Genomic DNA, 16298 nt, shown 5'->3' on the forward strand with positions numbered 1-16298 from the left:
CTTTTCTCCACATCCTCACCAACACTTTGTGTATGTTGATTTATTGATGATAACCATTCTGATGGGTGTAAGGTGATATCTCATTGTGGTTTCAATTTGCATTTCTCTGATGATTAATGATGTTGAGCATCTTTTCATATGTCTATTGGCCATCTGTATGTCTTCTTTGGAGAAGTGTCTTTTCAGGTCCTCTGCCCATTTTTAAATTAGAATGCTTATTTTTTTGGTGTTGAGTTATATGAGTTCTTTATGTTTTAGATATTTATCCCTTATTGGATGTGTCATTGGTGAATGTCTTTTATCATTTAGTATGTTGCCCTTTGTTGATGGTGTCCTTTGCTGTGCTTTGTTGATGGCAAAAACTTTTTAGTTTGATGTAGTCCCATTTATTTTTTTCCCCTTGCCTGAAGACATATATCAGGAAAAAATATTACAAAGAGAAATGTCAGGGGGTTTAATGCCTATGTTTTCTTCTAGGAGTTTTATGGTTTCAAGTCTTACATTTAAGTCTTTAAATTAATTTTGAGTTTATTCTTGTATGTTGTATCAGAGGTGGTCTAGTTTCATTTTTTTGCATGTATCTGTCATATTTTCCCAACACCATTTATTGAACAGACTGTCTTTACCCCATTGTATATTCTTACTTCCTTTGTCATAGATTAATTGACCATATAGGCATGGGTTTATTTCTGGGCTTCCTATTCTTTTTCGTTGATCTATCTGTCTGTTTTATGCCAGTACCACGCTGTTTTGATTACTATGACCTTGTAGTGTAGTTTGATATCAGGTAGTGTGATCCCTCCAGCTTTGTTCTTTTTTTCTCCAGATTGTGGTGGCTATTCAGAGTCTTGTAGTTCCATATAAGTTTTTGGGATTATTCTAGTTCTCTGAAAAATGCTGTTGTTATTTTGATAAGGATTGCACTGAACCTGTAGATTGCTTTATATAGGATGGACTTTTTAATGATGTTAATTCTTCCTATCCATGAGCATATTACGTTTCTATTTATTTGTAAGGAAGAAACAAACTATGGATATGTGTAGCTACATTGATGAATCTAAGAGGAATGAAGAACACCAGAAATGTCAAATAGAATAATATATATAAAGTACTTTTCTTGTGTTTTAAAATCCCTTTAAAATGTAATTGACCGTAAAGTTTAAGTAATAATAAAGTTTAAGTAATATTCTGTGTTTTATAGTGGTAGAAGTAAAATGTCCTGAAACTACATCAAATGAACAGTAATTGGGCAAAGGTACTGTTTGAATTAGAAAAGAGATGATTTAAAGTAGCTATAATAACCAAACTCAAATATTTAAAAGACTTGTTTGGTGAATGAGGTAGTTGTTTTCTATTGCTCTGGAACTACATTTCTCAACCCTTTTCCATTTTACAACAGGTGGCTAATGACTCTCACATATGTTTTATGCTTCCATATGCATGGCTAGGTTTTGATAAAAACTTCTAATGTCCTATAAATATGTAGAATTATATCATAACTCTAATTTCAAAATGAGGTTGAGGTTTCAATACTAATTAATAACTGTACAATGATTGAAAAAGTTGGCTCAACTCTTGCTAAAGTTATTATATTTGTTTTCTTTGAAATAGCTAATGTATGATCAAAATAAAATTTCTCATGGGTGGTGTAGCTGCTGAGTAATAGCCACACACCTAGAATATTTGAATGTCAATGCAAACTTTAAGTACAAGCATTCAGTCGTTCCAAGATGCCTGGATATTACCCAACACACACACCCTGCTCTCTTCTATTAACAAATTAAAGAGACATCTAATGTTTGCTTAAACTTTTAAAATGTCTTAATAAAAACTAAAATCAGAATGACTGGGTGTTTCCTTTTGACCATTCTTTTATCACATGAAAGTCACAGTCTTTACAAATTTCCCATGAATAAAGAACATTCTAAATTGCTCAATCATCTGAGGTGACCAGAGAGAGCCGATAAACACTCCTTCCTGCTTTTTTTGTAGGAATATACACACAGATTCTTAAGATTCATATGTAAAGATCTCATCAGCTAAAGTGAGAATATAGGAAGACTCTATATTACTTTCTTCTTCAGTATTTCTCATCTTTTTCCCCCAAGAATTTGTAGGTATAACTTCAGTAGCAGAAATATCCCAAAATTTGTTTACTACAATAATAAACTTATGTATGACCTTTCAAATCAAGTGAAAAGTCTGACTCATCTTGCCTTACCAAACTCTTTCTGTATCTGACCTAAAACTATCACAGATAAATAGTGCTGAGTCCTTTGATGTGTAAATAATCTTCAGAACCTAGCATATCCATCAGCACCAAGAGAAAGTATAGACCCTTCAGTGCTTTTAGTGCATGCCCTTTACTCTTAGCAACCATGTGGATTACTTAGTTTCCTCATATTTGGGGGTTAGTTCAGCCATTCTAGTTTATGTGGCAAAAATGAAAATTGATAAAGCAATAATTTTTTTAAGCATTTTTGAAGTGATTTTTGTGTCCAGCGTGAATCATTTCTGATATAGTGTGTCAGTATTTCAAGAAAAAATGTCATTGAATTTTATTCAGATATGCTACACACTCATTTTAATAAATTTGGATTGTTTTTCCAAAGAAACAGAAATTTTCAAAGTGACAGGAAAAGACTATAATTTTTGCTATACCCTTGCTTCATATTTTTTTGAGGATGTTTATTAATCCTATTTCTAATAAACTTATAGTTTTTCTTTCTATAATTTTTTTCTGGGTGAATTATTTTCTAAACAATGAGTAATGTCATTTAAAACTATCCTGTCTAATTTTCCACTTAATATAACTGATGCATTTTTAATTCATAATGAGTTAATGATATAACTAATCTATTATGCAAGTATACAGTACAAGGATAAAAGTAATTCTTTTTATTTAGAGTGATGCAGGAAGCTCTGAAATAGATTATTCAAATCCTAGATGATCAACAGAATGTGAAAATTATGCTAATTCCTTAAATAATTTTTTCTTACTAAAAATATTGTTTAAATATTTTTAAATACTTTAATCAGCAATTATGTAACTTGTTATTATAAAGAATGGAGCAGTTTCACAATCATATATATATATTATTCTTACTCACATTTTATGGTACTTTTATTGAGATATATGTTACATAACATAAAATTCCACATTTTAAAGTATATACTTCAGTGATTTTTAGTTTATTCACTGTGTTATGAAACCATCACAACTATGTAATTCCAGAATATTTTCATCACTACAAAAAAGGAATTCCATACCTAATAGTAATTTGTCCCAATTTCTCCCTTCCTCCATCTCCTGAAAACCACTAAATCTACTTTCTTTCCAAATGGATTTGACTATTCTGGACACTTCATATAAATGTAAACATATCCTATTCATTCTTCAAGAGTAAGAAATTCAGTTTTATTCAGGAATCTCTGATTTACAAGGAGGTTCACTCAAAATCCTTAGCAGCTTCTTGTCCTTTTTCTGATTTAGTACATAACCAGTGGTGGTGCCTAGCACACTCTTCAGGTGGATCATAAGTGTATAGAGATACTGACTCCCTTAGTTCTCCTAGTGGTCATGCATATTCCAGGGCAGCTGGAGTCCCTCGTAACTCCATTTTCCAGCAGCTTCCTATGTTTCCTCTAGCATGTCATACAGATTTTATTTTTCACTAAATGGCATAGTTAAAACAGATTGAGAAGCATGGCTATAGTTGTTTTGAGAAAATGTCTATTTGATTGTTTCTAGTAATATGAGCCTCAGGAGCCAACTTTGGAAATCAGTCTATCTGAGCTTCTTTTCTACAAATAATACAAATATTCAAGTGGTTAGAGGGAGACCTACGTGGTTAGAAGCAAGCAGAGAGACATGAATAAAAAAGACAATATTTAGAAACCTTTGTGTATATACTAGATATTTTATAAAAGTTGCGTGCAACTGAGTATTGTAAATTCAGTTAGAATTGCCTATTTTAAGGAATTTTTTTCTAAACACAAATTCTTTTGTAATGTAAAAATCTATCCTCTAACACTTCTGAGTTTTTCTTAAAACTAGCCAATTTTACATAACCAATTAATAATGATAATTATTGTAGTAGCTATCATCTTACAAACTGCTATGATTTAACGGGGAATAATTTTTTAAAATGTCACCCAAATAATTCACATAACTGAATTAACTGTTAGATTGAAGTGGATTTGTTTAGTTCTAAAACATCAATTGTTAAGTAATAAGTTTGGGGGAGTGGAGAGTATTTTTCTTTTCTAAGTTTAGGAGTTTAAAATAAATTTTTGTTTTTATCCCATTTCTTTATATTTACCTCTCTTTGAACTACTTTTAGAGTTTGAAAAATAGCTATATTAGACTATAGATAAAATTAGTAGGACAAATAAGATTGTTGTAAGGATTAACTGGGTTAATACATGTACAACACTTAAAGCAGTACCTACCATGGTATAAGCACCTTTTAAATGTTAAAAATGTTATTGGCAAGCCCTCCATTCCAGACTGGTTGTGATAACCTTTTACCTGTTTTCAGAGGAAAAGTTCAGCTTTTTAAAAACACCTAGTTATTTTAACATTGTTCCTCGCTTTGATTTCCCTAAGTTCTTCAGTAGGTGGTAAGTATGGGATATAAATACTTCAAGCATATCTCAGTCACTAGGCAAGAATATTTTGGTCTGAAAAGCTAATTTTCAAATATATAACTATATACCTACTTCCTATTCTTTTTCTCTTGAATGTATAGAAGTAAAAAGAGGAAGAAAAGGGAATAGGTTTCTATGTAGATGTCAACTCCGTTCAATTAAAACCAGCTATCCTGAGCAAAGTTGAGATTATGAGGCTGTCCTCCAGCTCAGTGGGAAGGTGTCACATGATTCTAACTGCTGCTCTGAGTACAGAGTGAGAGTGACATTACAAACAGATTATGTTTCCCATCTCTGATTTAGTATAGTTGGTAACCAAAGTCTCATGTGACTGTAGATATAAATACTTGGACAGGGATATAGATAAAATTGGTTTTGGTTCTGAGTCTTTTGGTTCTAAGTGAGTGTGGTACTGTTGTAGTTCAAATAACATGCAGAATTGAAACACAGGGCTATCACCCATACAGGCCTTATATGACTTAGATGGAATTCCCTTGTTATAATCACTGTGTTTGGTTGGCCTGGTGCTTAGATTTTTAGACTCAGAAATTCTGTTGTTTCTATGCACGCAGGATATTAGACTCTAGGGGACTGCCTGTTATTGAAAAAAAATTCAACAAACTAAAAAATAAGAACCAGAAAAACAGTTTATTATTGTGTAATAGAGAAACTCATCATATATACCAGATAGTTGTGTTTATGAATAACTATGAGGAAGGGATTTAAGGAAGATTTTTCTGCCTGGGCCTAGACTCTAGAGGTGGGGATGGGGTGGGGGCAGGGAATCTTCCCCGAGAAGTTATAAGCCCAGGCCCACTCTCATGTAGATTTGATATATTGACAGGATTGTCTGGGAACCTCGAAGCCAAGAAAGTAACATATAAAGTGCCTCCTAAAGTACTTGGCAATGCAAGTACATCGACACATAAAACACTCTGAAGAGAGCCACTCCCAGCTCAGATTACAAAGTATTTCCTCAAATTAAGCTCTGAACTCAAAATCTAGAATTACAAAACACACAGGGAAATAGTTGACTAAGAGAAAGAGGAGACAAAAGAAACATCAGGATTATATATGTAAGAACCTCAAATAATAAATTTATCAGATAGACACTTAAAATAAATGTTTAAATTATTAATGACTCAAATCTCGGTACCTGAGGTATTATACACACAGTCATATGAAGAAATAAGCTTATTGAAGTTAAAAATTCATGAAATTACGTTATATTAGACACATGAAGAGAGAAAAAGTTAACTTGATTATAGATGTTAAGGGATTATCCAGAATGTAGCACAGGAAGAACAAAAATTTCTAAAAATATGAAGGCGAGAGATAGTTCAATATATCTAATAAGATTTTCTAAAGAGGAGAACAGAAAAAATAAGAGGCTACCAAAGAGATAATGGCTATCATTTTTCATAAATAAGGCAACACATGACTCTTCAGACTCAGGAAATATAAAGAGTCTGAAACAGGAAAAATTTAAAAAAATCACACCTGACATAGCATGTAAAATTGCTCAAAACCAGAAATAAAGAGAAAATGTTAACAGCAAGAGGGAAAAGATGACTTACAAAAGAACAATAATAAGCTGATAGTGGGTTAATATTTTTAAAATGCTGAGGTGATTTAAATGACAATTAGAATTCTCTACCCAGTTAATCTATCACTGAGTTTATCATTTCAGGTTGAAATAAAGACATTTTTAACTCTTAGGAGAATTTACTACTAATAGAACCTCACTGAATAAACTTGTAAAAGATGTTCCCTAGTAAGAAAGGAATTTAACACAGAGAAAGGGATAAAATACAAGGGGGAAAAATGTTTGGTGTGGGGAGTATAAAAAAACAAATCATTATTTCCACATCTAATGTATTTTTCCTTGGGTGTGGATTATATGTAGGATTTACTATTATTAAAAACATTTCCCTAAGGGTCTAGATCAGTGGTTCTCAACCTGTGGGTCTCGACCCCTTTGGCGGTTGAATGACCCTTTCACAGGGGTCGCCTAAGACCATCCTGCATATCAGATGTTTACATTACGATTCATAACAGTAGCAACATTACAGTTATGAAGTAGCAACGAAAATAATTTTATGGTTGGGTCACAACATGAGGAACTGTATTTAAAGGGCTAGAAGGTTGAGAACCACTGGTCTAGATGTAATAAGAGCTGAGTTCACCTTGAGTTACAAAAAATTAAAAAATACTTTTTAGAAGTGAAACATTTTATTAATGCTTAACAAAACACAAGATTAACAGTGACTGTTTCTAAACTGTAGTATCAGAAGTTTGAGGTTTTTTTTCTTACTATTTTCAATATTTTCTAGTTTTATAAATGAACATATTTATTATTTTAGTTAGATATAAAATACTTCTAAAGAGACATTTAACAGTAATTCTTCTTTCATTTAGATCAAATCCTTTTTATGAACCTAAACCAACACCTCCTCCAAATAATTTGATAAATCCAATTCAAGAACTGGAAAGTGAAAAGAGAGTGAAAAGAAAAGCCCCAGCCCCACCAGTCATCTCACCAAAGATGGGAGGAGTAAACGAAAATACAGTTGTTTCTGCAGGAAAAGATCTCTCCACTTCTCCTAAGGTAGGGGTTTATTCTTAGTAAAACATGTGTTAACATTTGTGCTTTTCCCCATGCAATTTAATTAAAATTAAGAAAAGTCATTGTTAGCTTTCTATGATGATTTAAAAATAAACTTCAACTAAGTTCGTTATACTGAAACAGGATTGTCTGGGAACCTATATGGGAAACTATATGTTTATAGTATAACTAGAGGCCCGGTGCATGAAAATTGTGTGTGTGGGGGGGGCGTGTCCCTCAGCCTGGCCTGTGCCCTCTCGCAGTCCGGGACCCCTCGTTCCTTACCGCCCGCCTGCTCGCTACTCCTTACTGCTCGCCTCACTGCTCCTTAGTGCTTCCCGCCACCGCTGCTGCACTCACCGGCCATGAGCCTGGCTTCTGGCTGAGTGGCGCTACCCCTGTGGAGGCACACTGACCACCAGAGGCAGCTCCTGTGTTGAGCATCTCCCACCTGGTGGTCAGTGCTCATCATAGCAACCGGTTGTTCTGGTTGTTCTGCCGTAATGGTTGTTTAGGCTTTTATTATATAAAAGGTACTCCCTCCCTTCCCCCAGCTGCCTGCTGCCGCTGCTGCCAGCCAAAGCCTGCATCCCTTCCTCTGGCTGGCCCCGCCCCCTGGTCGAATTCCCAGACAAACTCCAGGTCGAGGGGACAATTTGCATACTACGCTTTTATTATATAGGATGGATTCGATAGTTTGGGTTAAGTTTCGTTTTTTAAAAGCTATTTTGAAATCAGAGGCATTACAAGTATGTGGTTCGTGATTTAAACAAAGGATACTTAATGCCTCTAGCTAGGTGTGAAGGACAGCTTACACTGATACAGAAGGAGTAGAAGTCATCCTTTGAGAAATACCTTGGAAAGATTAAGGCTCAGTGCAGAGAAAAGCTTTGTTGAAGAATTTCAATAGTGTCACTTTGATATATGTCAACTTATAATTTTGGCTTTATTGTCATTTTTTAAGTAAATTTTAATGCATAATGACTATGTGGAAAGTTAACAGTATTAGAACAAAGTCTGAAGCTTTTAAATGGTTTGTTTGCAAATAGTATGATAGATTCCATATGTAAGGTAGAAATGTTGGATTTAGCAAGTGTTTTGGGGGTAAATAGCTTGCTCATCTACTCATGGGTGTTTTGGTGTTGTTTTGTTACCATATTACATTATGTAATTCTCATGGGTAGTTAAGGGAAAAATAAGATGATCTCAAACTCAGATAAAGTAAAGGTCACAGGTCCCCCAGCCAGGATTGGAACAGGCATTTTTATTAATTGTATGATGTCTGGATTCTACTCCTCATGAGATGCCTAGGCTGCTGCTTTTCTTGAGGGCATCAGAGTTTTCTCTTGGATTTTTTTTTTTTACTTTATTCAGTGGCTTTCATTAAATGCCAGTGGCTTTCATCAAATGAAATAGCTTGTTTGCCTGTATTTTCTTTTTTTTAATTAAATCTTTATTGTTCAGATTATTACAGTTGTTCCTCTTTTTCCCCCCATAGCTCCCCTCCACCCAGTTCCCACCCCTCCCTCCGCCCTCACTCCCCTCCCCCACTGTCCTCATCCATAGGTGCACGATTTTTGTCCAGTCTCTTCCCGCATCCCCCACACCCCTTTCCCCCCCAAACAATAGTCAGTCCACTCCCTTTCTATGTCCCTGATTCTATTATAATCACCAGTTTAGTCTGTTCATCAGATTATTTATTCACTTGATTTTTAGATTCACTTATTGATAGATGTGTATTTGTTGTTCATAATTTGTATCTTTAGCTTTTTCTTCTTCTTCCTCTTCTTAAAGGATACCTTTCAGCATTTCATATAATACTGGTTTGGTGGTGATGAACTCCTTTAGCTTTTCCTTATCTGTGAAGCTCTTTATCTGCCCTTCAATTCTGAATGATAGCTTTGCTGGGTAAAGTAATCTTGGTTGTAGGTTCTTGGCATTCATCACTTTGAATATTTCTTGCCACTCCCTTCTGGCCTGCAAAGTTTCTGTTGAGAAATCAGCTGACAGTCATATGGGTACTCCCTTGTAGGTAACTGACTGTCTTTCTCTTGCTGCTTTTAAGATTCTCTCTTTGTCTTTTGCCCTTGGCATTTTAATGATGATGTGTCTTGGTGTGGTCCTCTTTGGATTCCTTTTGTTTGGAGTTCTCTGTGCTTCCTGGACTTGTAAGTCTATTTCTTTCACCAGGTGGGGGTAGTTTTCTGTCATTATTTCTTCAAATAGGTTTTCAATATCTTGCTCTCTCTCTTCTTCTGGCACCCCTATAATTCGGATGTTGGTACGCTTGAAGCTGTCCCAGAGGCTCCTTACACTATCTTTGTATTTTTGGATTCTTTTTTCATTTTGCTTTTCCGGTTGGGTGTTTTTTGCTTCTTCGCATTTCAAATCTTTGACTTGATTCTTGCGATCCTCTAGTCTGCTGTTGGAACTCTGCATAATATCCTTTATTTCAGTCAGTGTATGCTTAATTTCTAGTTGGTCCTTTTTCATAACATCGAGGGTCTCACTACATTTATCGGTGGTTTCACCAGACTTTTTGAGGGTCTTACGAAATTTATCGGTGGTTTCTAGAAAGTTCTTGAAAAACCTTAAAAGTGTGATTTTGAACTCTATATCCAGTAGTTTACTTTCCTCCATTTCTGTCATTTGTGATCTGTTTCTTTGTCTCCCCATTTTTTATGCTTCCTTGTGTTGATAGAGTGGCTTTCTGTGCTAGGTGTCCTATAGGGCCCAGTGGCTCAGCCTCCCCAATTACCTGAGGTGGACACTCTTGGTGCACCCCTTTGTGGGCTTTGTGCACAGTCTTGTTGTAGTTAAGCCTTGATTGTTGTAGGTATCACTGGGAGGAATTGACCTCCAGGCCAATTGGCTGTGAGAATCAGCTGTGTCTACGGTGGGAGAACTTCTGTGCTGAAGACACCCTTATGGGGCAAGACTTGCTTCAGTGGGGCTTTGGTGCTCACTGAGTCTGCCCCCTGAGTGTGTCCCTTATGGATCTGAGGAGTTGTAATCTGGCTCTTGGATCTAAGGAGGTGCTAATTTAGCCTCTGCCTGAGGCTACCCAGCAGGTGCTACGAAGAGATCTGCAGATTCCCCTTCCTTGTTTGGGGTTTGGAGGTGCCCAGATGAGGCCCAGCTGTGAAGCAATGCAAGCTGCTGTGGGGTTTTGGGCCTTCTCTTGGAAGTTCTGGGTCTCTCTGACCCAGCTGCAGTTTGTTAGGTAATTTTCAGATTGCAAAGGGCCAAGGCATTCATATGCAAAAGCCTCTGCCACAGCTTGGTTGGGGCGGGGTCTCAGGGGATCAACAGGGTGGAGCAAACAGCTATGGCTGATCCTCAGCCCTGCCCTAAGAGGCCTCCCGTCTCAGTGTCCCGGTAATCGCTGCAGGCACCTCTGAGAGGAAGCCACCCTCGAGTTCTGAGTTCTGCCCGCTGCCAGACAGTCCAGTTTCTCCCCGTATGAGTCTGGGTCCCCAGAGACTTCCCGGAACTGGAGTTCAAAGCAGTCGGGGGCTTGAGACTCCCTCCCGATTCAAAAAAGACAGCCGCATCCTCAGTTGCCAGCCTTATCGCATGTGCCTCCGTACCTCTGCACTTTACTTCCGCACCTCCTCTGAGTCTCAGTGCTTTTCTCTTTCCTTCTAGTTGTAGAATTTCCACTCAGCCAGCCTTCCTGTGGTTCTGGATGATGTCCGTTTTGTCTTTTAGTTGTATTTTTGAAGTTGTTGTGGGAGGCAGCAATTTCCGGTGTTTACCTATGCCGCCATCTTGGTTTTTCCTGTTTGCCTATATTTTCATTGGGGAGATTAAGTTCACTGAGGTCTTTACTGTGCTATTCCAAAAGTCAGTCTTTAGGTGTTTGTTTTTATATCAGATATATATATATATATATATATTTGTACCCTATAACTTTAAGGGGAGAAACTAGAACTAAATTGTGTCCTACAGTTGTCTAGGGCAGTGGTTGGCAAACTCATTAGTCAACAGAGCCAAATATCAACAGTACAACAATTGAAATTTCTTTTGAGAGTCAAATTTTTTAAACTTAAACTATATAGGTAGCTACATTGTTATTAACTTAATTAGGGTACTCCTAAGGCTTAGGAAGAGCCACACTCAAGGGGCCAAAGAGCCGCATGTGGCTCATGAGCCGCAGTTTGCCGACCACGGGTCTAGGGCAAAGGGTAGTTGTCAGGGACTCTACATGAAAGTAGCAAGTGGTGGAAGTGTAAAGCAAAGGAGATGGCCAAGTTCTGTACCCATGGTGGGGGAAGAAGAAGGCTGTAATAGGGATGCTAGTCAGAATCAAGAGCTAGTTAGGTCCTTTATCCAGTCGAATCATCAAGAGTACCTAAACCTATTACCCCCTATTACCCCGAATCTACTTCAGGACCTACTTCCTGTCCCATCTTTTTTTGGAGTCCAATCAAGAGTTTGAAGCTAATCAAGAACTCCTAATCTCTTTGTAAGGAAGTGGAAAGGAACTTAATAGTGCCTATTGTGTGGCAGACAATATTCTGTTACCTCGTTTGATCCATAGAACAACCTGAGAAATACATACCATTATCTCCTTTTTATATATGAGAAACTGAATCTTAGTTAAGTAACTAGTAGTGACAGTGCCAGGATTAAAGTTCAAGCCTTTTGAGTCTAAAACCCATACTTTTCCCACTGTACCAGTCTACCTCTAAAGAGGTATTTCCAGTTCAAAATTGGAACTCTTAGTACTTTTTTTCATAGAAACATTGCTATATATGGTGATTAAATTCTGTTGTAGTGAAGTATAACATGGCTATTTTTTACATTTTTTGAGGATAATGTTTTATTGCAGATACATCATGAAATAAGTCATGTTAATAGGAAAGGCTGAACATTTACTATCATGCTTCTCTTAGTAAATGCTTTTACTATCTGCTCAGACACAGATAGTAGAAACATAGTGACTCATGTTTTACTTTGTTTTTGTTTGTTATACTAATATAGGTTTTGGAGTAATAAGAGCATGCATCTTTTTTGTTGTTGTTGCCTTCCATACAAAATGCAAGATAACATTACCATAAAAAATGTTTATCTTTCATGAGAGGAAGTCACTCTTAGGTTTGATCGGGGATATTAAACTATTTGGTGGTGACCTGGGTTTTCATGAGGTGCCTTGGTATTCAGCACTGGAGACCAGGTATGGAGGCTTAACAGCAAGGTACTAAACCCCGTGTTCCACTTTTACAGCACAAATCCACATGCATTTATATATTGGAATTCATGTAAGATTTCATTTGGGAAAAAAATGGACCATTGCCAAACTGAAAAAAAGAAAAAGAAACTGGAAACTACTAACTATACAATTATGAATGAGATAAGGAAGAAGATAAGATTAATGGCATAATAACAATAATAAAAATGATAAATGGCAGGTGAGAAGTATGGGGCTTATTTATCATAGATATATATATTCCTCTGTGTGTGTGTGTGTGTGTTTGTGTGTGTACACACACATATATTCCCACAGTAGACTGGAATATATTCCTGAAGATTTTGCAGTATTAAAGCATAGAGAAATAATTGACCATTTTGGCAACCTTGAGTCAACATAAAAGAGTGGTACTATTTTGTGGTGGTGGTTATATTTTTGTTAATCCTCATGTGAAGGTACTTTTTTTCCATTGCATTTCAGAGAGAATGGAAAGGAAGGAGGAAGGGGAAGAGAGAGAGAGAGAAAAAAAAACAGTGTGAGAGAGACACATTGAACTAGTTGCTACTAGCTGCCTCCCACGCTCTTGCCCCTACCAGGGTCAGGGAACAGACCCCCCAATCCAGGTACGTGCCCTTGACCCAGAATCGAACCTGCAACCCTTTGGTATGCAGGCAGATGGTCTAACCACTGAGTAGCACCAGCCATGGTGTATATGTTTTGTATATGGTATTCTATTAGGAAAACAGGAAAGTGTGTTTTACATCAAAATATTTTTATTAAAATTATTAAACCGTTTTAATGCCTAAAAAGATATGCTTCCTGGCTAATTATTTTCCTTATTTGTAAATTAAAAAGGAGACAATAGTTCAAATAAAGCTTTTGAAAAAATCAGACTAAAATTTTAGTCAAATAATAAAAGGATATTACACCACAATTTATTTGTTTGTTTTTTTAATCCTTAGCCAAGGATATTTTTTCATTGATTTTTAGAGCGAGTGGAAGGGAGGGTGAGAGACAGAGAGAGAGAAACATCAATGTGAGAGAAACACATCAATTGGTTGCCTCCCACACATGCTGGGATCGAGCCTGCAACCAGGGTCTGTGCTCTTGAGTGGAATCAAACCCAACACCCTTCAGTCTGCAGGCCAACACTCTATCCACTGAGCCAAACCTGGTAGGGCCACAATTTTTTTGTATGGCAAAGTGCCAAACTGCACTGAATGGCAACTGCCTACAGAGGCTGAAGAGCATCCTATATAATAAAAGCCTAATATGCTAAGTGTCCAGTGGTCCGGTCATCTGTTCAATCAATCAAAGCGCAATATGCTAATGATATGCTAAAGCCATTCAACCTCTCGCTATGATGTTCACTGACCACCATGGGGTAGATAGTCAACTGGTCACTATGACGTGCACTGACCACCAGGGGGCAGACAGTTGGCCGGTCAACCAGTTGCTATGATGTGCACTGACTACCAGGGGGCAGACGCTCTGACTGGTAGGTTAGCTTGCTGCTGGGGTCTGGGCGATCGGGACTGAGCGAGACCAGCTGGACAGGCCCTGGAGCCCTCCCGTGGTCCCTCCCATGCTGGCCAGCCTCCTGTGTTCCTCTCCGGCCCCGATCGTGCACCGGTGGGGTCCCTGAGCCTGGCCTGCACCCTCTCCCAATCCTGGACTCCTCGGGGGATGTCAGAGAGCTGGTTTCAGCCTGATCCCGCAGGCCAGGTTGAGGGACCCCACTGGTGCACGAATTCGTGCACCGGGCCTCTAGTAATATATAAGCTGGATATGAGGATAAGTACACTAATGTATTCTAAGATCCCTATATTATTGAGAAAAAGGGTAAAGATTGCTCTTTAGACAGTGATTAGTTAAGTAAGCTTGTAATTTTTAGGGCAACTACTAAAAGGATAGAAATATCAAACTTGAGAAAATAGAGGAAAGATTTTTTAAATTAATAATTTGATAAAGGAGATAAATTCAATAAGAGGAGGGAAAAATAAACAGGAAGTGATTGGAACAAGTAGAAAACTTGAATTGATAGACTTAAACTCACATTATCAGTAATCATATTAAATCAAAATGGGCCAAGTGTTGCAGTTAAAAACAAATATCAATCTGGATTTTGAAAATATCTAACTATACAAATCTAAAAATAGATATCTGAAAGATTGAAATTAAAAGACTGAAAGAAGATTTACCAGGAAAGCAACCCAAAGAAAATCAATGTAGCCATATTAATATCAAATATAATGTTTTAAAACTAAATGGATTACTAGATATAAAGCTGATTATATCATGATAGAAGATTCAGTTCACCAAGAAGATATAACTTTTTATTTTACATTCACCTAGTAACATATTCTCAAAATATACATAGTTAACTTTGAAAGAACTACAAGGAGAAACACATAATTTATATTATAGTGAGCAGTTAGAGCACATCTCTATATAATTGATGGAATAGGCAGACTAAAAAAAAAAAATCAGTAAGATTTAAAGACTCAATTAACAATTTTGACCCCATAAAATATATTACACTATGCAACTGCAGAAGTCATTTATTTACAAAAAGTAACTATGTCTTAGGCACTAAAGTAAGTATTTGATAAATTTCAGAGGGTTGAAATTATGTTTTCTGCCCATAGTGCAATTAATCTAGAAATCAACAACAAAACAATAACTAGAACAAACATATACATTTTAACACATTGTGCACCAGTAGTTTTATTGCTGGCTTTCCCCAGTTGCCAGACAAGTTTCTATTGAATGAGTACAAAAAACTTTTTACAAAGTATTATACTTTAAAAAGATATTAGCTTGTAAGAACATGTAATAAATAACTTCAAAATGCAATGGGTATTTAATTTTAAGGCGTGCCTTTAACATTTATGTAAAATACTGTGTAATATGAAAACATGAGAATGCTCGTGATCTGCCCGCAATGTGTTAAAATTAACATATATACATTCAAGTAATGTATAGGTCAAAGAAGAAAATATAAACAAAAAATAAACTATAAATCTATTGAAAATTTTTTGTTTTACTACTTATGTTGGTGAGGAAGTTATTTATAATTAAGTTGAACTCCTGTGATCATTTCTATGAAGGTTTTATGTTTCCTTAAACTTTTTGCTTGGCACTGTGTGTGTGTGTGTTTTTTTTTTTTTAACATAAGTCCCATCTTGAAAAGCTTGAAGAACAAGGCTAACAGGTTTGAACTTGGAGATGAGTCTTGAAAGCAGTCACACAGTACAATTGAGTTAATGGAGCAACTAGATATCATAAAATGGCTTAATATTCTTTTACTGTCTGTTTTCATGGCATTAAAACAAGAAGTTAAGACATATTTTTAGTGGTAATAGGTATTCTTTAACTGACTTATGTATAGAAGGGCCAACTACTGTGGGATGTGTAAATTCTTTAATACGTGGATTAAATGTTGTAATCTAAGGATTAATATATACGCTATATATTGGCACAACTAGTGCCATTATCATTGAGTGTGTGAGCATTTTCTTTGCAAACCTGTATGTAGTTAGATCATTTCATTAGGTCTTAAGTTTATAACTCGGGAATCTTTTTGTCCTTTTTAAAAAAACACTTTTACTAGCATTCAGCATAGTGCTGCAGAAGGATGACTTTTAAAGCTAGATAAACCCCCTCTAATAGTGCTCTTATTGAGAAGCAAATCCAGTCATTGAAAACACATTGTGAATAAATTAATAATTCTTTGAGAATGTAAACATCACAGTATTACTTTACAATCCTCCTATCTAATAAAAGAGAAACATGGTAATTAGCCGTACATCCGCTACCCTTCCCATTGGCTAATCAGGGCGATATGCA

The 16298-nt window shown here is 36.3% G+C and overlaps 1 protein-coding gene across 8 annotated transcripts in view; it reads left to right on the top strand.

Annotated features, from left to right (window-relative positions):
• The window catches only part of EHBP1 (EH domain binding protein 1), a 310727-nt gene that overhangs the window by 127333 nt on the left and 167096 nt on the right, over positions 1 to 16298 (top strand). For all 8 annotated transcript variants that reach the window (XM_070429315.1, XM_070429313.1, XM_070429318.1 and 5 more), the window contains one exon: positions 7069 to 7258. In XM_070429315.1, coding sequence (XP_070285416.1) covers positions 7069 to 7258 — 190 coding nt within the window. The remainder of the gene's footprint in view (positions 1 to 7068; positions 7259 to 16298) is intronic.

This window comes from Myotis yumanensis, unplaced genomic scaffold (genome assembly GCF_028538775.1).
Source record: "Myotis yumanensis isolate MYYU_CA2020_CCGP unplaced genomic scaffold, mMyoYum1.0.hap1 SCAF_11, whole genome shotgun sequence".
NCBI lineage: Eukaryota > Metazoa > Chordata > Mammalia > Chiroptera > Vespertilionidae > Myotis > Myotis yumanensis.